At 40.7% G+C, this 21,166-nt stretch overlaps 1 protein-coding gene across 3 annotated transcripts in view; it reads left to right on the forward strand.

The window, feature by feature from the left end:
- Positions 1-19,825, forward strand: part of RASGEF1A (RasGEF domain family member 1A) — a 188,223-nt gene extending 168,398 nt beyond the window's left edge. For all 3 annotated transcript variants that reach the window (XM_039340743.1, XM_039340745.1, XM_039340744.1), the window contains 8 exons: positions 934-1,008; positions 1,941-2,033; positions 4,921-5,023; positions 6,653-6,732; positions 9,535-9,726; positions 10,796-10,919; positions 11,828-11,900; positions 14,633-19,825. In XM_039340743.1, coding sequence (XP_039196677.1) covers positions 934-1,008; positions 1,941-2,033; positions 4,921-5,023; positions 6,653-6,732; positions 9,535-9,726; positions 10,796-10,919; positions 11,828-11,900; positions 14,633-14,657 — 765 coding nt within the window. In that variant the 3' untranslated portion in view covers positions 14,658-19,825. The remainder of the gene's footprint in view (positions 1-933; positions 1,009-1,940; positions 2,034-4,920; positions 5,024-6,652; positions 6,733-9,534; positions 9,727-10,795; positions 10,920-11,827; positions 11,901-14,632) is intronic.
- Positions 19,826-21,166: the final 1,341 nt, after the last annotated feature.

Below are 21,166 nucleotides of genomic sequence, written 5' to 3' on the forward strand. Positions count from 1 at the left end.
CAAGCCCAGAGAATGGCAGAACTAAAAATACCAACGGTGGGTAACTTTCACTTGCTAGCTCTGTATATCTCGAGTATGTATAAGAACAAGAAAGACAGATGAACCAATGAAACTAAGAAAAATGTTCATTTTTTAAAAATGTTTTGTTCCAAGTAATTGCATGCACTGGGATGAAAAGAACACCTTACACCCGTGTCTTCTTTAAATAGAATAGAATAGAATAGAATAGAATAGAATAGAATAGAATAGAATAGAATAGAATAGAATAGAATAGAATAGAATAGAATAGAATAGGATGGGATGGGATGGGATGGGATGGGATGGGATGGGATGGGATGGGATGGGATGGGATGGGATGGGATGAATAGAGTATGTAGAATAGAATAGAATAGAATAGAATAGAATAGAATAGAATAGAATAGAATAGAATAGAATAGGATGGGATGGGATGGGATGGGATGGGATGGGATGGGATGGGATGGGATGGGATGGGATGGGATAGGATGAGATAGGATGTAGAATAGAGTATGTAGAATAGAATAGAATAGAATAGAATAGAATAGAATAGAATAGAATAGAATAGAATAGAATAGAATAACTGTATTGTCACTTTAAATGTACATTAATCAACATACATTAAAATGAGATTTCATTGCATACAGCTCTCAAAGGGTAACTACCTCCAATATGCACTGTAGAAACATGACAAAATCATGCATATACCCACATATACTGTATGTGGCCCAGACAAACAGCACAGTCTAGTTCGGCTGTATAGATCTATATAGCGAGTTTACCAGACGGACGGCATAGGGAACAAAGCTGTTGTAGAATCTGGTCGTCCTGCTAGAAATACTTCTAAACCTCCTGCAAGAGGGGAGCAACAGAAACATTACACCTCTGTAATGTTGATCGTCTTTTCTGTTTTTTCAGGAAAGGGTAAGCAACATTTACCCAGAAGATCTCATGCAAATAGTCAGCCACATGGACTCCTTGGATAACCACAAGGTAAATTTCAAAATCTGAACGAAGCAGACGTGGGAAATAGAAAGATTAACCAACAATCCCCAGTCATGGCCATATATATCTTGTACTAAGAGTTCAGAATTTCAGAAAGAGACTCCGGGTGTTTTTTTTTTTTAATGTGACAAGTTTTGTTAGCAAAAGCCTCCCACAACGCTGGAATATTTTTGCATTTTTCAAAGCTTTGCCACTCAGAACATGCCATCCTTTGTTTAAAAGGGGCCAACAACACAGCTTACATGTGCCAAAAATTCAGAAATATTTTTCTAGTTAGATGGAACTCTGCCAACAAAATTACTAAAGCAAGGCGGGTGGTTCGTGACTTAGGAACCACTCCACAACTCAGCCCAAAATTTCTGTTGCACCCCATTTTATGACCTTTCTTGCTGCAGTTGTTACGCAAATCACTGCAGTGGTTAAGTTAGCAACATGGTTTTTAAGCGAATCCGGGCTTCTCCGTTGACTTTGCTTGTCAGAAGATCGCAAAAAAAAGGGGATCGCGTGATCCCGGGAGACACCGCAACCATCGTAAATATGAGTCGGTTGCCAAGCATCCGAAATTTGATCAAGTGGCCATGGGAATGCTGCCACGGTCATGATGAAGTGTGAAAAAACAGTCACATCCCTCTTTTCAGTGCTGTTGTAACTTCAAACGGTCACTAAATGAATTTTTGTAAGTCGTGGACTCCTTATTAGAGATAGGGTACGCATTTATTTGGACTGTGAAAATCCTATCGCTGCTTCTCACACTCAGAACCTCTTCAAAGAAGTTTGCGACTTAGGAAACATCCATTTTTATTTTTATTTTAAAGACATCCCATATAAATCCAAGCTGGGTTTACTCGTGTAGAAGGGTTGATGACTTTATTGGAAGCGGCGTCCTGAGCAGGTCTAAAAGCAGGTGTTTAATTTTTCAGTGCCGAAGTGATGTGACGAAGACTTACAATCTGGAAGCCTACGACAATTGGTTTAACTGCCTCAGCATGTTGGTGGCGACAGAGATTTGTAAGGCAAGTATCCACAGGAGAAACAAACTTGGTGGGGGGGGGGGAAATGGACGTGCTACTCACCAGTTCAAATGCCTCTGTTTTGAGGGTAGCCAATTCCTGCGAGTCCCCTGGACTGCAAGGCAATCAAACCGGTCAGTCCTAGAGGAGATCAACCCCGACTGCTCTTTAGAAGGCCAGATCCTGAAGTTGAAACTCAAGTACTTTGACCACCTAATGAGAAGGAAGGACTCACTGGAAAAGAGCCTGATGCTGGGGAAGATTGAGGGCAATAGAAGAAGGGGACGACAGAGAATGAAGTGGCTGGATGGAGTCACTGAAGCAGTAGCCGTGAGCTTCAATGGACTCCAGAAGATGGCAGAGGACAGGAAGACCTGGAGGAATGTTGTCCATGGGGTCGCGATGGGTCAGACATAACTTTGCAACTAACAACAACAGAGAGTCATTAAGCCACCTGGAGGTTTACCTGTGTCCTCAGGGTCACCTGAGTAGTGCAAATGGGTGTGGAGTGTTCTTGGCTGCAGGATGTTTTCTGCCCTGGGTTCTTTACTGTCGAAAACTTCAGGAACCATTTGTGCTTCAGTTAGAGATGCAGACAGCATAGACTCATCCCCAACAGCCTTGCGCCTGCCTTCCACAGGGAAGGGACCCAAGGCAGAAAACATCCTGCAGCCAAACATTTGCACCACTCAGGTGACCCTGAGGACACAGGTAAACCTCCAGGTGGCCTCAAGGATTCTCTAAAAGAAGGCAAATGACCAGCTGTCTGCAAGGAGTATAAATCCTTCCATTCCCCACCATTCAGTCAGAGCTGAAGAAGCTTCTTGGGTGAGAAGTGAAACGTCTTCAAAAGAAACACAAGATAAGTCCAGTTGCCTCTGGGAAAAAAAAAAAAACACCTTTGGGACTACCAAGATGAAACTGGGAGACTATGAGATCGAATCCTGCTTAAGGCAGGGAGCTGAGTGCAAGCAGCTCAGTGACTTTGGGTGAGTGATCAGGCATCATAGCTGATTTGAAATATCCTTTCTCACCTCTCCCCCTAAAAACTCCACTAAAGGGGGGACAGGAAATGTCCAGACTGGGTTATCAAACAGTACATGTAAGAATACGACAATATTCTGTCAGAGGGTGTCTGATCATATGAATGCACCATAACGCTGAAGCAAGACCACAGATCTCCTAGTTAGGATATACACAGTATTTTGGCACAGGATGATTTAGTTCCCATAGTGACCAAGGAGCTTGTTTGGCTAAAGCCATTTTCAGAGATCAACTTTAAAAATAGTTTTCCATTTTTGAATAATCTGTGCCTCTTTTCCAAAGCTCTGCCTAATCAACAGAAATGGAAGCGCTAGGAGGAATTTGTTCTCCCCCCCCCCCGGTCATTGTGCCTCGGTATTGTTCTTTATTTTTTATTTATTTGATTTTTATAGCTGCCCGTTTTTATGATCCTGCTTTGAACCCTTCGCATTTTGTTTGTACCTGGCGTCCATTTATTCAAAGACGTCCATTGCGAGAACATGGCACCAGGCTAGATATTAAGGCACTTGTTCCTTTCTCTGCCCCTCCCCAAGGCTCAGAAGTACGGATGATTGATTGATGGTTGACGGTTACCTCTGTGAGTTTGAGTCCCTTTGACATAACCACCAGGTTCTCACACCCATAAATTCACAATGATATCACACCCATTGAATGCCTCTGCAATGGGCAAAAGCGCCTTCTTTGTGAGATTTTAGCTCCCGCAAGAGGCAAAAAGGGAACAAGAGTCAGCTTCAGCTCAACCCCCAAGGTTGAGTTTTATCTCCTCTACTTTTCAACATCAACAGGGAACCACGGAGGGAGAACATTTTGAGATTCAGAGCGAAATGTCATTAGCGTGACACACAGCACAACTTCCTTGCTGTTTGTTGCTTTGGATCCAGATGAGGCAGCAGAACTTTGCCTTGGCTCTTAACACCCACCGCATAAATCCTAATCGTCAAAACCCAAACAACCCCCCCCCAAAATTAAGAGTTTGTTGTCCCTGCATCATGTTGATTAATTTGGACAGTCTCTGGATATCAGAAATGCCAAACGGTCAAGTAGAGATATGAAATGCATGCACCTTTGGCTCACTCTGGGCTGATTGCCCATATTTTATGCAGAAAAACATCGAGCATAATTGTCATTATTGACCCAGGAGCATTGTTGGGAGGAAATATCTCAAAGTCCGTGTGGGATTTGTGAAATAAAATATGTAATCAGGAGATAATCCGAACCTAAATTCAACAGCGGTTGTAATTAAGTCGAATCAAATCAGCTTTTCAGCTTATTGGTCTCCTTTATTTACATATTTGAAGTGAGGAATATTTTCTTTTAGGCTAGGATACATTCTGCATCAAGTAGGACACTTAAAAAGGTGGATTATAACTGCTCAGTGTCATCATCAAACCCTACAGGGTCAAAACAGTCTTCTCTTTTTAGAAGCAGTTCTCTTCAGGACAACGTAGTTTGGCAGTTTCTATCTTTCAGGCTAGAAAATTTAAATACGGTACTTTTCAGTATTTAGCTCACCAGAGGCATTTTTTTTCATGCATGCCTTGTCCTGATTAGAAGGAAATTATTTAAATTCTTGCTCATTCAGAAGCACTTAAGACCCTGAATACCTAAAGCAAAGGGATCACATTTAATATCTAACAACTCAACATGCAGGATTTTGGTGATCTCCTAAAAAAAAAAAAAACAGAGGAGGAACTCAACTCACTGCCTCACCCTGAAAAGTTCCATGAAAAACAGAATTCATCCTGAGGATCTTCCAACAATGTAGTCTGCTCTGCAATGAGTTTAATACTTCTGTGGCGTTAGTACCATTCCCCTCTTCTCACTGAACCTCTTTGTAATGTTTCAGGTGGTGAAGAAAAAGCAGAGAACGAGAATCATGGAATTTTTCATTGACGTGGCAAGAGAATGCTTCAACATTGGAAATTTCAACTCCATGATGGCTATTATTTGTGAGTAAGGTCTCTGGGTGTGACAGCCTCAACAGAACGGGAGTTGAGTAGATTTAAAAACTTGGCCTGAGAATGCAAGCCAGCAATTTAGTACGTCAGGGTGCTCTGCTGCCAATATTAATTGCTCTGCCCATTATTAACTGATCCGATGTGATGATCCCCATGCATGCACGCCAACCGTTCTCTCTCACACAGATGTGAACATGCACATTTCACAAACTGAGAGAGACCAACAAAGATGATTGGAGAAGTGAAGGTTGACACCTATGATGAATGAATGCAGGAACTGGATATGTTTAGTCTCATGAAGAGAAAGACTGGGGGCGGGATGGGGTAGCTTGATAGCAGTCTTCCAATATTTGAGGGGCTGCCACAAAGAAGAGGGGGGATCAACCTATTTACCAAAGCATCAGAAGACAGGACAAGAAACAATGGATGGATGCTTGTTAAAGAGAGATTCAACCTAGAAATAAGGAGACATTTCCTGACAATGAGAACAATTAACCAGTGGAAGGGCTTGCCTTCAGATGCTGTGGGTGCTCCATCACTGGAGGTTTTTAAGAAGAGACTGGACAGCCATTTGTCCTTTCAACTAGGATCCTTTCAAAGGATTGGAGTCCTGCTTAAATGAAGAACTTCATATATACCTAAAATGGGGGAATGCAGCCAGCTGTTTTTGCAGGCATCAGAAAACTACCAGGAACTAATTGCTTCTTTTAGTAACAGGGGAGAAGGTGGAAACAAGTGGGAAAAGCAATTGTCGGTCCAAGCTGGGGATTACAGCTCTGTTTAAAGATTTTTTAAACCTTAAAAGAAAGATCTGCGTGATATATTAAATCGGGCAGCATGGCACAGCTGATATTAGTGCCTTCCTCTTGGTGTTGAGTGTGCCAAGTTAGTCCTTTTTTTTTTTTTTTTTTTACAGATCATCTGTGTGCAAATATTTTCCCAATAACTCACTTGGGTTGAGAGTTCCCAGTAACTAATTTGGGAGCAAAACAAACAGTTCTTTATCTCAGGTGAACTTTCCTTTGAGCACAACTCCCCCCCCCTTGTTTCTTGCCCGCTGTGCCCTACTCAGGTATTAATGTGTGTACACAACCCTTGTTTCCCCATAGTTGTAAAAGCTTGGGTTTGAACAGGATTTGCTCAACGCAGGAATTCAGAGACAAAAGTTACTGTCAGGGTAAAAGGGATGGTGACGCACTCAACCAAGAAGGAAAGCCAGGAAGACACTGTTAGGTGGAAAAGCAGATTTATCAAAAAAAAAACCAACAACTTATAAAAGGATTCTTCTTTCTTTCTTTCTTTCTTTCTTTCTTTCTTTCTTTCTTTCTTTCTTTCTTTCTTTCTTTTTCTCTCTCTCCCCCTTTCTCTTTCTTTCTCTTTCTTTCTCTTTCTTTTTTCTTTCTTCTTTCTTTCCTTTCTTTTTTCTTTCTTTCTCTCTCTCCCCCTCTCTTCTTTCTTTCTCTCTTCATTTCTTTCTTTCTTTCTCTTTTCTCTCTCTCCCTTTCTTTCTTTCTTTCTCCTCCCTCCCTCCCTCCCTCCCTCCCTCTTTCTTTCTTTCTTTCTTTCTTTCTTTCTTTCTTTCTTTCTTTCTTTCTTTCTTTCTTTCTTTCTTTCTTTCAGCTGGCATGAACTTGAGTCCTGTTGCCCGGCTAAAGAAAACATGGTCCAAAGTGAAAACGGCCAAATTTGATGTTTTAGAGGTAAGCATTTCACACCTTGCTGCATCCTGTCAACATTTTTTTTTTTTACTCAAAAGGATTGTTTTCATTAAAAAAAAAACAAAAAACAGTGACCAGCCAGAATACAGCAGCACAAGAAGTGGGCTTAACCGTATTTCATAGTTCGAGAGAAAAACAGGGCAAGCATGAAAATAGTAACAAATCAGCTTTTTCCTCCCAAATCTTAAAATCAATCAAATTTCAATCAAACTCGATTTAAAGAATTTCCTCATTTGTCCCCGGGCATTCAAGCAGGTTTGCACTGCAGAAAATACAGCACTCTGCCTTTCTCAATATGTTAAGTGCAGTACATTTTTTTCCTTTTACATATTTTTGTCATTCTGAAGATAGAAACCTTCCATCTTCCATTTTCCACCTGTAACAATATTTCTGCTGATAGTATTTGAAAGGCAAGGGGATGACCACTCCTAATCCACCTTCTATATTATTTTTTCATTTCTTTTCTTCATCTCTCATTGAAGCCTGCCATCTGGTGGGGAATTATATTCAGAATTTAGCAAAAGCAAGCCATCTCAAACAAAAACTGGAAATAAAAAGGATTATGATTACATATACAATCCTGTGAAACCACAGCTGCCAGTTGTTTAGCGGGTGCTGGCCTTCCTAGGCATTCAGTTCTTCTCAAGAAGTTAGGATGTCAGTAGAGTAGAGTAGAGTAGAGTAGAGTAGAGTAGAGTAGAGTAGAGTAGAATAGACCCAGGCAACACAGTATTGAATAACTGGAGGTTGTATAAATATTTATAGAAGTATATATCGAGAAGGTTAGATAAATATAAGTATTAATATAAGAGAAAATTAATCTTATTGTATATAATACAGACAGGGAAATTTGGAGAGAGGAGTTGCTCGGACATTACCCCTGAATTGTATCTGAAGAGGGATGAGAGGGAAGAAAGGAGAGGAGAGAGAAAAGAGTAAAGGAGGGGAGAAGGAAATAGGAAGGTTGGAGGAGAAGAAGAGAAGTGGGGAGAAGTGGGAGGAGAGTGGTGAAGGAAAGAGAAGAGGAGAGGAAGAAGAGGGAAGTAGGGAAGAGAAGAAAGGGAGAAAGAAGGTAGAGAAGAAGGAGTATGGATACAGTGAAAGGGGAAATGGGCAAGCAACACCAAAAGTCATGTGTATGTATTTATTTCATTTTATTAAAAGTATCTTATATATGAATGTAAAAAGAATGTATGTTAACATCTGATAAATATCATGGTATATGTATATGTAAATAAAAAAAGAATAGAGTAGAGTAGAATAGAATAGAATAGAATAGAATAGAATAGAATAGAATAGAATAGAATAGAATTTTGCTGAGTTCAGAGAACTGGCTTAATGCACAGTGCTTCCGGAAGTCCAGTCTAGGCCTCGGAGTTTTGGAGGAGACCTCCCAGGCCTAGAACGGCCCACCGGAAGTGCGTGGATGCCACTTTCGGAAGACCGTTCTAGGTCTCGGAGGCCCAGGCCTGCATCCAGTAACAGAACTGGTCTCACCACTGTATCTATCTCTATAAATCTTGTTAAAGACAATTCTGCAGGAATCGCTTTTAGTTTTAGACTCTGCCGAAGCATCTGACAGTAACATGCTCTCCTTTCAAAAGGACTGTATTTATTTTTGCATTTTATAAGTAACAGGAGGTGTCTCAGTGTCCTAACCCGGAGAAATTGGGTCCCCAGGAAATGTAGTCACTTGCACCCTCCTGATTTTTGTAACTTGATTCAAGTAAATGATACAAGGACTTGCACTCAAGCGTCTCCTAACAAGCCATTACTTGTCCCATCTCTTTTTCAAAAAGCAGCTGGACTTTGCTTTTTTCCTTGAAGGTACTTCACTTCTCATCCAAGAAGCTTCTTCATTTCTGACTGGAAGATGGAAGGACTTATATTCCTTGCAGGTCATCTCGTCATTAGCACACTTTCGGAGGGTTGTTGAGACCACACTAGAGGGATCAAAGAGGCAATCTATGTCAAAATTAAACAGCCTTCTCTCAACAGAAGGGGGAAGGTACAACACAACTTATCTCCTGTTTACAACACAATTGTCATGGTTCCGACGGATGAAACTCTTCAAAGAACTTTGAGGCATTGTTTACCTTAAAGAATCTTTTATTCGAGAAGCATAGCATCGGCACATAGCCAAAGCCAAAATATGAATTCCCCTCCCCTAATTTATAGTCCTAAATCACATTCTCCAATTGGTTTGAAATGCAGACTTTCCCTCCAGTTCTCCAACCCGCCAATTCTTATCATCTCTTATTTCAAAAACCTTGGTTCTCACACTAGTTACAGTATTGCTATGTCTAACTAAACTCCCATGCACATTCCTCCTCCTCCCCCTCCCAGTATCATCTAATTCTAACTCTAATTCTAAGAGTAAAACATAAGAAGGAAACTGGGTGCATCTCCATATGTTGTCAAAGCAAAACATCCGATGTTAGCAGCGTTGACTACAATCCTTTCAGCAGTTCCAAGAAGGTTCCACACCCATTTGCACTAATCGGGTGACCCCGAGGACACAGATAAACCTCCAAGTGGCCTCAACGACTCTCATAGAGAGGGCTAATGACCAGAAGACTGCAAGGAATATAAATCCTTCCATCCTCCACCATTCAGGCAGAACTGAAGAAGCGTCCTGGATGAGAAGCGAAATGTCTTCATGGAAAACCAAAGTCCAGTTGCCTTTTTGAAAAAAAAAAAGCACCTCTGGGTCAACCCTGACCCGGATGACTGAGCATCTCCACAGACACTAAGCCATTGCTTCTTATCGTTCTTTGGAAACAGCATCACATGGATCCATCAAGCAACTTTTGTAATTATCGGACGGCTCTTCAAGGGGCAGCCCAGAGATCTCAGACAGCACACAGCAGCCGGGAGAAAATTGTCATCCCTGTTTTCAATCTTTTCATTAAAGATATCTACTTCCTGCATAAGATACACACCAATCACTTGCCGAACGGACAAATCAACTTCAAGGTAAGCAATGTTTTACGATGTACAATAGATGCACACAGTGTGCAAGAAATGGGATGAACGTTGCAACTTTTTACAAATGTCCTGGTTAAAGGGGAGGGGGAAATACTGTGCTACCTAAAAAATAATGGCCAATTCACTGCTTTTATACTTGTTTTGTTTTCATTACTATTCTCAGGGATACATTTGCTTGAGTTAAGCCTCAAGGCTACGTGTGGAAATGACGGCATTTAGAAACTATAATTCTAGGCATGCATATCAACATTTAAAATTCAAGTCTTTGTTCTACCTAGCTACTCTGCATGGAACATACATTTCAGATTTATTTATGCAGAAAAAGAACTAGTTGTAAGATGGCAGGAGTAGCCAACCCTCCAGAAGACAGGCTTAAGATAGAGGAGGATCTTCACAGACTTATACACTGGGCACTCTCTAACACAGTGTTTCTCAACCTTGACAATTTTAAGGCATGTGGACTTCGACTCCCAGAATTCCACAGCCAGCATTGCATGTGGAATTCTGGGAGTTGAAGTCCACATGCCTTAAAATTGTCAAGGTTGAGAAACACTGCATCTAACAAAAGGAAATTCAGTGGTGAAAAAAGTGAGGTTCTACATTTAGGCAAGAAAAACCAAATGCACAGGTGCAGTATAGGTGGTACCTTGCTCAATAGTAGTAACTGTGAGAGGGATCTCGGAGTCTTAGTGGACAATCATTTAAATAGGAACCAGCTGTGTGCTGCAGCTGCCAAAAAGGCAACACAGTGCTAGGCTGCATTAACAGAGGGAGAGAATCAAGATCACGTGATGTGTTAATACCACTTTACAATGCCTTGATAAGGCCACACTTGGAATACGGCATCCAGTTTTGGTCACCACGATGTAAAAAAGATGTTGAGACTCTAGAAAGAGTGCAGAGAAGAGCAACAGAGATGATCAGGGAACTTTCTACGGTAGAGGACTTCCAGAAGAAGCTGGGCAAGCAGCCATCTCTTAGAGATGCTTTAACGTTGAGTGATTCTTTGGATTCCGTGGTACTGCAATTACTTATCTCCATCCATTTTATCCTGCAGAAATTCTGGGAAATTTCAAGGCAAATCCATGACTTTGTCACGTGGAAACAGGTGGAATGTCCTTTTGAAAAGGACAGGAAGATTCAGAGCTATCTACTCACGGCACCCATTTACAGTGAAGAAGGTGAGACTTTGGGGCAGGGGAGATGGGGGTTATTCTTAAAAAAAGAAAAAAGAAATATAGTTTCCTACAACTGTTAGAAGAATGTGTACAATGAATCTGTTGACCATAATCTCATTGTAGAGAAGTAGGATTGGGGTCAATGAGGAACCAAACTAACCACATTTGATAGAATGATGTGTGTCTGTCTGTGTCCTGTGTCTCTGTCTGTCTGTCTGTCTATCTCCCTTAATCTCACTCTATCATCTCTCTCTCTATCCCTCTCTCTATCATCTCTCTTTCCATATTTCTGTCTGTGTCTGTCTGTCTATCTATCTGTCTATCTCTCTATCATCTATCTATCTATCTATCTATCTATCTATCTATCTATCTATCTATCTATCTATCTGTCTATCTAAATCATCTGTCTGTCTATCTGTCTGTCTATCATCTATCTATCTATCTATCTATCTATTTATCTATCTATCTATATCTATTTCTATCATCTATCTATCTATCTGTCTATCTATCTCATCTATCTCATCTGTCTGTCTCATGTCTATCTGTCTGTGTATCTATCTATCTATCTATCTATCTATCTATCTCATCTGTCTCATGTCTATCTGTCTATCTGTCTGTCTGTCTGTCTATCATGTATCTATCTATCTATCTATCTATTTCTGTCTATTTCTATCATCTATCTATCTATCTATCTATCTATCTATCTATCTATCTATCTATCTCATTATCCCTTCTCTCTCTCTCATCTCTCTGTCTATCCCTTTCTCTATCATCCCTCTCTAACTTTCTGTGTCTGTCTGTCTATCATCTATCTATCTAGCCACAAACGACACATTTCTGACACCATTATCATCACAAACTGATCAATAGTCCTGACCCCCTGTTCTTTCTTTTTCCTCCTGCTTCTCCAGCTTTGTTTATTGCCTCGTTTGAAAGTGAAGGTCCAGAAAATCACATGGAGAAAGACAGCTGGAAGACTCTCAGGTAACCATGACTACGGGTTAAAAATGGTTAAGTGGGAAGCCAAGATGTTGCTGGAACAAAGCCAAAAAAGGTTACTTAGCCATTATGCAGAGTAAAGCTTCTCATTCTCTGGAAAAAACAAAAAGCAAATTGCATGAGTATTGTCCTGTTTGCCCAAAAAGAGAGGGGGGAACATTCAAATAAAGACTTGCCTCCTAGTTCTTCTAGCTGCCAAGCCACCAACCGTCCTCGGCTAACACAAAGCTGCAACCTTCCTCACAACTTTCTAAGTATGGAGCAAAGAAGTAAAGTATGCTTCTTCATTGAGAAGGGACAGAAGACTACTTAAATCAGGAGGTCCTCAGGAATATGGACAGAGGTTGAGATGGTGGCCACCAAGATGGGGCCAAAGCCCTGCCCCCCTTTTTTTACACGGGTCAAAATCATCTTTCAGTCCAAAGTTGGTAGTCGCTACCTGGCTTTTCATCCCCCTTCAGACACCAGTTTTAATCTTTTCCTACGTGAAAAACTCCTTGCACAGCAGACCAAAGGCCGAGTTAAGCTTTTTCTCATTTTAAGGTTTCCAGAGAGTATTTATTTATTTATTTGATGGATTTCTGCAGCCGCCCACCTCAGCAAACAACTGCGGGCAGCTCGTGATTCAAAACAGATGTAATACAATTAAATTTTGAAAAAGTTTTTAAAACAGCCAGAGCAATAAAAAAAACAGTAAAAAACATTAAGACAGTAAAAAAAGTATTTAAATGTCTAATTCGGAGTACTTACAAAGTGTTCATATTGGTGCATGTGGATTTTAACTTGGGACAGCAAAGAAACATTCTTTTCATTTTACCATCTCAGGATTTAGTACAGGACCCCCATCTTCATCTTTTCTCAACCTGGGACCAATCCAATGGAAGAAGTTCTGAATTATCCAGGGATTAGAGGTCTGCTTTGTACTAACTGGATTTAATTCTGTTTAAAGCACAAACAGACCCTGTGGATTTGGCCTGCTTTTAGGGCATTTTTCGCAGAAAGGGAACAACGACAACAGGGTCTGCGCAGACATAAGTTTTGCCTGTAGACCATTTGCAGCATGTGTTTTGAGGGCTGGCTGGCAAATCATCTTCAGAAATCAGAATGCACGGACAATTTCAGTGTTCCTTGAACAAGGAACAAGGGAAGCACGAATTTCATGGTTAAGAGACTGGGGACTAAAACACACGAAGAACAGTTGCAAGGATTGGGTATATCCAGTCTAACAAAGAGAAGGACGAGGGGCGACATGATAGCAGTCTTCCAGTATCTCAGGGGTTGCCACAAAGAAGAGAGAGTCAAGCTATTTTCCAAAGCACCTGAAGGCAGGACAAGAAGCAACGGATGGAAACTAATCAAGGAGAGAAGCAACCTGGAATTAAGGAGAAACTTCCTAACAGTGAGGACAATTAACCAGTGGAACAGCTTCAGAAGTTGTGGTTGCTTCGTCAGTGGAGGCCTTTAAGAAGAGCCTGGATAGCCACCTGTCTGAAATGGTCTAGGGTCTCCCTTCCAGCTCTGTTCTGACACTGGAGAAATGTACACCCAAGTGAATGGGTTTGAAAACCCAAGAGAGCCCGTATGACAATTCAGGTCGTTATGCAACACACATATACAAACAAGTCTAGTGTTTGCTGTTCTCTACTCCACTTTTTCCCACTTCTGCTACACCTCCTCCTCCTCCTCCTCCAACTCCTCCTTCTTGTGCATTAGGCAGCTTCATGCTGCTTTACTGCCACGGATGACCACGCACACCCTTCCTGCTTTCCCCAGCACAACAACACCCAGCTCCTTTCTCTGCCTCAGCCAACAGTTGCTGTGCTGTCTAGAAAACCGAGTAACAGCAGCATAGACATTGACCATTTTGTAGGCATCTTGGTCCACTCACATCATCTAACGCTTTGTCGTTTTAATGCGGGGGAGAAACCAGACTATCTTGATGTGAAATCTCAGCTTCCCTTGACTTCCCACTTAGGATTACTCTGAGACCCTCAAAAATCTGGCTGATGAATTAACAGAATAACAGAGTTGGAAGGAACTTTGGAGGTCTTATACTCCAACCTCTGCTCAAGTAGTAGAGCCTACACCATTCTGACAAATGGTTGTTCAATCTCTTCTGGCATTGTCTGGCATTGAACCTTGCTTTGATCATGGGGAGGAGGGCAAGCACTCCTCAGGGCATCCTTACCCTTTCCTTGGTTATTGGTTCAGTAGTCATATTCCTGTTAGGAACATGCTCACTTGTGTCCCACTGCAATGTTTCTCTACCGTGAAATCAAGACCTTGTTCTCTTCTGTTTCTTTTCTTTGCCTTTGTGGTGCTTTGGAAAATAAGCTGACCCCCCCTCTTCTTTGTGGCAGCCCCTCAAATATTGGAAGACTGTCTCCCCTCATCCTTCTTTTCTCTACACTGGCCATACCCAATTCCTGTTCTTTATATGTTTTTGTCTCCAGGTCTTTAATCACCTCAGTTGCTCTTCTCTGCACTTTTTCTAAAGTCTCAACATTTTTTATTTATTTTTTGGTAATGTGGTGACCAAACCTGGATGCAGTATTCCTTGTGTGGTCTTACTAAGGATTTATAAAGTGATACTAATCCTTCCACGTGATTTTTGATTCTATGCCTTGTTTATCCAACCCAGGATTGTATTAGCCTTTTGGGCTGCTGCCTCGTAAAAGAACTTATAATAGTGACTTTTTAAATCCTTTTCTTTTTAGGACAACACTCCTCAACCGAGCCTGAGAATTGGGACTTTGGATTTTAAAGCACACTCTACAAATACTGTTAAAACAACAAAAAAAAAAACAACTCCTGAATGACTTGGTTTGTGAAAAGAAGGCCTCGCTGGCTGGGGTCTGTTTTGTATATATATACATATATATACATATATATGATACCTTTTATGAATGACTGAAAACAAAATGTGCTCGAACATATTTCAAGTCAACTTTAAGGCACTTAATGAAGGTTTTTGGTTTGTTTGTTTTTTTTTAAAATCAAGGGCAGGGCCCTGGTCTCAAGAGTTGAAATGGACTGTGGGGAAAGTAGAATCCGTGATGACGTCTTCTCCAAGGGCCATCGCGAAACTTTATTTTCATGTGTGACAATTTCTACCCAACACTGTACGTGTACAATCTCCGAGGGAGTCGGTACACTCACTTCTAAAAGTTCCCCTCGATTGTGCGTGTGTGCCTGGCGCTTCCTGGTGAAGAGCATCGTGGTCTTGCGTGTGCCTGGCATGTTCGTGGCGTGGAAACCACTGACCCAAAAAGGCAACCGAGTTGATTTCAGGATTAACCCAGGTTGATTTAACTATGAAACTTTAAGCACGGAAGCCTTGGTCAAACTACACACTCATTGAAGTGAACTGATATTCTGATAATTGTGCTTCTTCTTTACTGCCAAGTTTCTAGCTATACTTTTCTCCTCCTCCCCCCACCCCCTGGGTTGAATCTAGTGAAGGAGGCATCAGCCTAGAGGGATTTAAAAGGGTAAATTTGTTTGTCTCAAGGCTGTCCTAGATAATGCAATATATTTCATAGGGTCATTCTTACAGAATCATCCTGGGTTTTGTTTGTGTTCTACTTTCTTTGTTTTTTCACCTCCAGTGTCGTGGCAGATGCCTTTGCCTTTCTACTTAACACTACGGATGTACAAATCCTTTGGGAAATGTACAAGGCTGCTTATCCCCCCTCCCAAAATGGTTACATTGTCCATTCCCGCCTCCATGAGAATCATGGTTGCTTGGGAAGCTATATGCATGCGTGCACGGAGTTACATAGATTATCCACCCCCCAATCCCCAGTGAAGTGGAAAGCATTACCTGGAAACATACTCTGCAGGGTATGATTTAAAGAAAATTCAATATGGTGGTCACGGACGAGTGACAGAAGCCATATCTTCACTGCCCCACATGCATAACAAAAGGGCAGAGTTCCAATCGCACCACCATGGACGCTACGTTGACTTTTCTCACCATGCCTTGAGGAGTCTTCCCGATGCTGTGGGAAATTTGGGCAAAGAGGCGGCTGTTTTAAAAGGCTTAGTAGTTCCAAAGTAACGTCTTCAAAAGTTCTGCACAACCTTACTTGAAACAGCCAACCAAATCAATTAACATTTATCCAGAATCTAACCCTAAAGACAAAGATGTTAGGTTAGTGGCTTGTTCAAGTAACTGTGTAGAGAAAAAAAAAACAATGTGGAAAAGTGTGGTGTAAGAAGACTGAGCTAAATCTTTCTCCCCAGATACCAGGGTTTTCCATTGACTTGGGGGTTGCTAAAACAAGGCAACTTAAAGTAAGTGCACAAAAGGAATGTTCCTCATTACCTGCTCCTCTTGCAGGGGCTGCAGCCCCAAGGAAGCCTCTTTGAAGGATCAAAGAACCTTCATGAACATGTGGCTAGGCCATGTGTAAGTGAAGGAAACTGCAAATTCCTTTGAAAAAGATAAAGATCCAATTCTGAGGAAGCTCTGCTGGCAGGGCAAAAGTAGGGAGAAAAGATTTTTTAATCTCTCCTTTCTCAAAATACAGAATTTTTTTCCCGCCTGCAAGCCCTTGGTGGCATCTACACCACCTTAGAGAAATATTTGGCTGACCTTGGATGGGAGTAGAAAATCCTAGAAGCTAGACTGAGAGGTTTAAAAATGCCGCAGCCCACGTTATTAATCATATCTATATTTTTTTTTTCAAAGAAGTTTCTTGGATATGTCCATGGGTTGAGGTTGACTTGGAGAGAGTCCAAGGAGAGTCTCAGCAGACCCCGTTGCCCTGCTCTCAGCCTGCCTCTCTTCTCTCTTTGGCTTTTAGACCTGGACTGCAAATCTGCAAAGGATCCTCAGGAGGGTGGCCTTGGGTTACAGCAAACCCTTTGCTGCCATCTGGTGGCTGACTCCATTTTTGCAGCTCAGATGTGACTGCCCCATATTTGATCAACCAACCTTAGAAGCTGGTGGTGCAGGGAAGGAGAGTGATGTGCCTGTAAAGCTTTCATCCCTACTTTAGAAAGGAAATCAAAACTAACACACACACACACAAACACACCTTATAACTCCAGAAATGCTCTCCAAAGGACCAAAGATTGCAGCTTGAATGCGCTTGTTGTAAGAATGCAAGCCAACTTTCATTTTCATGGGGAGCCTTCAAATGCATCATCCCCAGCCTGATTTATCCCAGATTAAGCTTCCTTGTTGCATTTTCCCATTGTGTTGCAGTATAAAGGGACTTTTTATCAATTGGAAGAGAGTATTGGTGCCCCCGTCACAACAACACAACACACAAGGATTCTGTCCTTCCTTTCTCTGGCCTTAATCGTTCTAGCAGCCTAGCTGCCCCCTCTTACATCAAGAAATTAGTGCCTTAACAAGGTACTGAAAACCTTTAGCGTACCTTCTTTTACAATTCCGCATCAGAAACAAGCAAATTAAAAACTAGGGATGTCTCAAAAAAACCAGCTATCGCTTTGTAAATAACCTGGAGGATACAGATCAGACAGAATAAGAGTCTAGCTTTCTCTGGATTTTTAATGGTGCAGCAGAACTTATTTTTCTTACAAAAGACAATAGGAGAATTATTCATTTTTTTTCTTTGTTTGTTTGTTTCCTCTTTAAGACAGTTTTACCAATTTTAAGAACTTTTTTTTCATTTGCGTCTGAATGTGTTCGTTGGGGATATAAAATTTGAAGGAATCAGAGTCTTGAGCAACCGGTGGTAGGGTATTGACTATTATAATCCGTAAATACAAAAATCAGCTTGCTAGATTTCCTTAAATCCAGTGGTGGGATTCAGCTGGTTTGCACCAGTTCGGCAGAACCAGTAGCTAATTTTTTTGTTGCCCAGGACTTCCGGAAGCGGCATCCACACAGAGAACCGGTTGTTCTCCTTTTTGAATCCCATCCCTGCTGAAATCCACCGTACAAGCTCAGAAGAGATGCTGAATGTAAAGAAAGACCATCTTTCTGGTCTGGCGAAAAACATAAAATGACAGCATCTTCTCTTCGTCTTGGCTACTAGCTAATGGATATACAGATAACTCTATCTGTATAACCCAATAGAGTAACTCTATATTAAGAGTTAAAGCCATCACGGAGCTTGGTAGATTGGGACAACTTTAAGAAGGAAAGAAAAACCGTGCTGCCTCCTTGCTAGAGTCTCAAGAGGAGGTAAATTGCTCATTGAATATATTTATTTTTTTTTAAAAAAAAAAATCTCCCGATCGATTGAATTCATAATTATTCTGGCTGTATTATTCACTAGAATTGACCGTCTTCACTCTTGCTGAATCCTTGGATCCTGTTACGGAATTGAGACCGTGTATTTTTTTAAAAAGTTATCTGGGACATCTGCCATGTTCTATTTCCATTAGAACCAAGTTTTAAATGTGTATATATCTATATATATATTTCGCTGCCTCCTGTTTATTTATTCTGTTCTCAATGTGTTTTCTTCTGATCATCATAAATCTAACTTCTTGCTTTCCGAGTTTTAAAATTGCATTAGTTTCGGTGGGGAAAAAATAAATAAAGAGAGGTGAACATTCAAGCAAATAAAGGCTTGGAAGGCCAAAATGGGTTGAGACAGATGGTCCTTGGTTTACAATTCATTTAGTGACCGTTTGAATTTACAACTGTACTGAAAAAAGCAACTTAGGACTCTTTTTCACACTTCTTCACACAGCATCCCTGTGGTCACATGATCAAAATTCAGACACCTGGTTACTGATTCACATTTATGACCGTCGCGGTATCCCGGGTTCATGTGATCCTTTCTGACAAGCAAGATTGTAAGCCAAGGACCAACTGCATTGTAGCTATTATAACTTTTTAAGACAGCCTTGTCCTTTCCTAGGAGAAAATGCAACTGTGTTAAAAAAAAGTTTGCAGATATATGCTCTGTTCTCACCTTTGGCTTCCAAATCCAATTGGTTAAATGGATCTGTTATCCATACAGGCAAGCTAATTTACTTGATTTTGCTCAGCTAAACCATGGTTGGCTACTCTGTGGTTCAGCTGTGGTCAGAAAAAAAAAAGCCACTGCATCAAAGTAAAAGGCTTTAAAAAAATTGGATAAAAGCTGAAAAACAGTTTGGCCAAGTCAGAGAAAGAGAGATAAAACAGTCCCCACGTACTACAGTGGGGAAAAAAAAATGTGGGAAAAAAAATCACGAAGCTAGCCAGTTCTGTTTAAAATATATATTCATTCTAAAACGTATGTCTAAATCATGGGAATTCCATTAGCTCATTGTTACTCCCCAACTTTCTAATTTAAATTAGGAGAAACCTTTTTTAATTTATTCAGTAATGGTTTACCATTTTACATTTATGAGTTCCAAATGGAGGGCCGTTAAAATACTATGAAATGTGTGCATATGTACATGTTATATGCACAATAAATAAATCTTATTTCATTCTTTTGATCGATATATCAGAAAATCTATCCAGCTGACTCAAAATACATTTTGCCAAAAGCATTTCACTACTTACATTCAAACTGTTCAGGATACAAGGAGAAAGCAATGAAAGAAACAATGAAATTGATTTACACCAAAAAAAATAAAAATACTATGAATTTATAGAACAAGATCCCCATAAAGGCAGGCTAGAATTAATGGCTTGTTTTATTGGTTGAGCTGCTATTTTTTCCTATCCTGAAGTATTGATTTTCGATCCCAGTGGGGAGAAAAATATATATATATATTTGTACTGTATTATTTCAATGAGTTTTGTTTTGTTTTTTCTTTTTTGCACTTTGAGAGGTGTCAAATCCTATGAAAGGGATTGTACATTTGGCTTTGTTGATGTATTTGACATTTACAACAGGATGCTTCAAATTTCATATGTGAGAAACACAATTCTGGATTACATGATGTGTAGGCATATTTAAGATGAAAAATAATAAAAGCTTGGATATGAATGGGCACTCCAGTGGTTATCTGAACTGGTTCTAGTATATACTTGAAAAAGCGTGATTCGCAGCCAAATTCTCAAATTCTGCACATTTTCCCCCTTAATCTTTGGTTTGAGACATTCCTTCAACATCTGTGTTTTGTTATTGGGAACTGCATTCCTACATATGAAAAGCTGTACCATAAAGCAGGATATTCCGTGTTTGACTTGCTGTGCTTGCATTAATAAAATCAAAATGGCTTCAACCAGGCTTATGTGAATCTGTCGTATGTAATAACCTGGGGTCCTTGAGGAACAGTATGAATAGAATAGAATAGAATAGAATAGAATAGAATAGAATAGAATAGAATAGAATATGGGAATGGAATGGAATGGAATATAACAGAACAGAACAGAAGATGGGAATGGAATGGAGTGGAGTAGAATAGAGTAGAGTAGAGTAGAGTAGAATAGAATATGGAATGGAATGGAATGGAATGGAATGGAATAGAATAGAATAGAATAGAAATAGGAATGGAATGGAATGGAATGGAATGGAATGGAACGGAACGGAACGGAACAGAATGCAGAATGAAATGCAGAATGGACTAGACTAGACTAGACTAAAACAGAACAGAACAGAAAGGGAGCGGAGCAGAGCAGAGCAGAACAGAACAGAATAGAATAACAGAATTGGAAGGGACCTTGGAGGTCATCTAGTCCCACCCCCTGCCCTAGCAGGAGACCCTACAGCATTTCTGACAGATGGTTGTCCAGTCTCTTCTTGAAAGCCTCCAGGGATGAAGCTCCCACAACTTCTGAAGGCCATCTGTTCCATTGGTTGATTGTTCTCACTGTCAGAAAATTTCTCCTTATTTCTAGGTTGAATCTCTCCTTGATCAGTTTACATCCGTTATTCCTTGTCTGGCCTTCGGGTGCTTTGGAAAATAGGTTGATACCCCCCCCCTCCTCTCTGTGGCAGCCCCTCAAATATTGGAAGACTGCCATCATGTCTCCCCTGGTCCTTCTCTTCACTAGACTAGCCCTGCCCATTTCCTGCAACCGTTCTTCATACGTTTTAGCTTCCAGTCCCGTAATCGTCTTTGTTGCTCTTCTCTGCACTTTTTCTAGAATTTACAAGGGTTGCAGTGTCCCAGGGTCACCTAATCACCATTTGCATCCTTCCCAGCCAACTTCCGACAAGCCAGGTCCATGCAAATTCTAGTCCCAATTGTGACCGTAAAGTCTAAAACTACCCATAATAGATGTACTGTTATTAAGAGGGTACAAGAACACTCCTACTCTTCAGCTTTCTAAAAGTCAACATTTTTTTTTTTAAAATTTCCAATCCAGATGGTAAATACTTGCT

The sequence above is a fragment of the Crotalus tigris genome, unplaced genomic scaffold (genome assembly GCF_016545835.1).
Source record: "Crotalus tigris isolate CLP2741 ecotype Arizona unplaced genomic scaffold, ASM1654583v1 scf7180000017753.6788120, whole genome shotgun sequence".
NCBI lineage: Eukaryota > Metazoa > Chordata > Lepidosauria > Squamata > Viperidae > Crotalus > Crotalus tigris.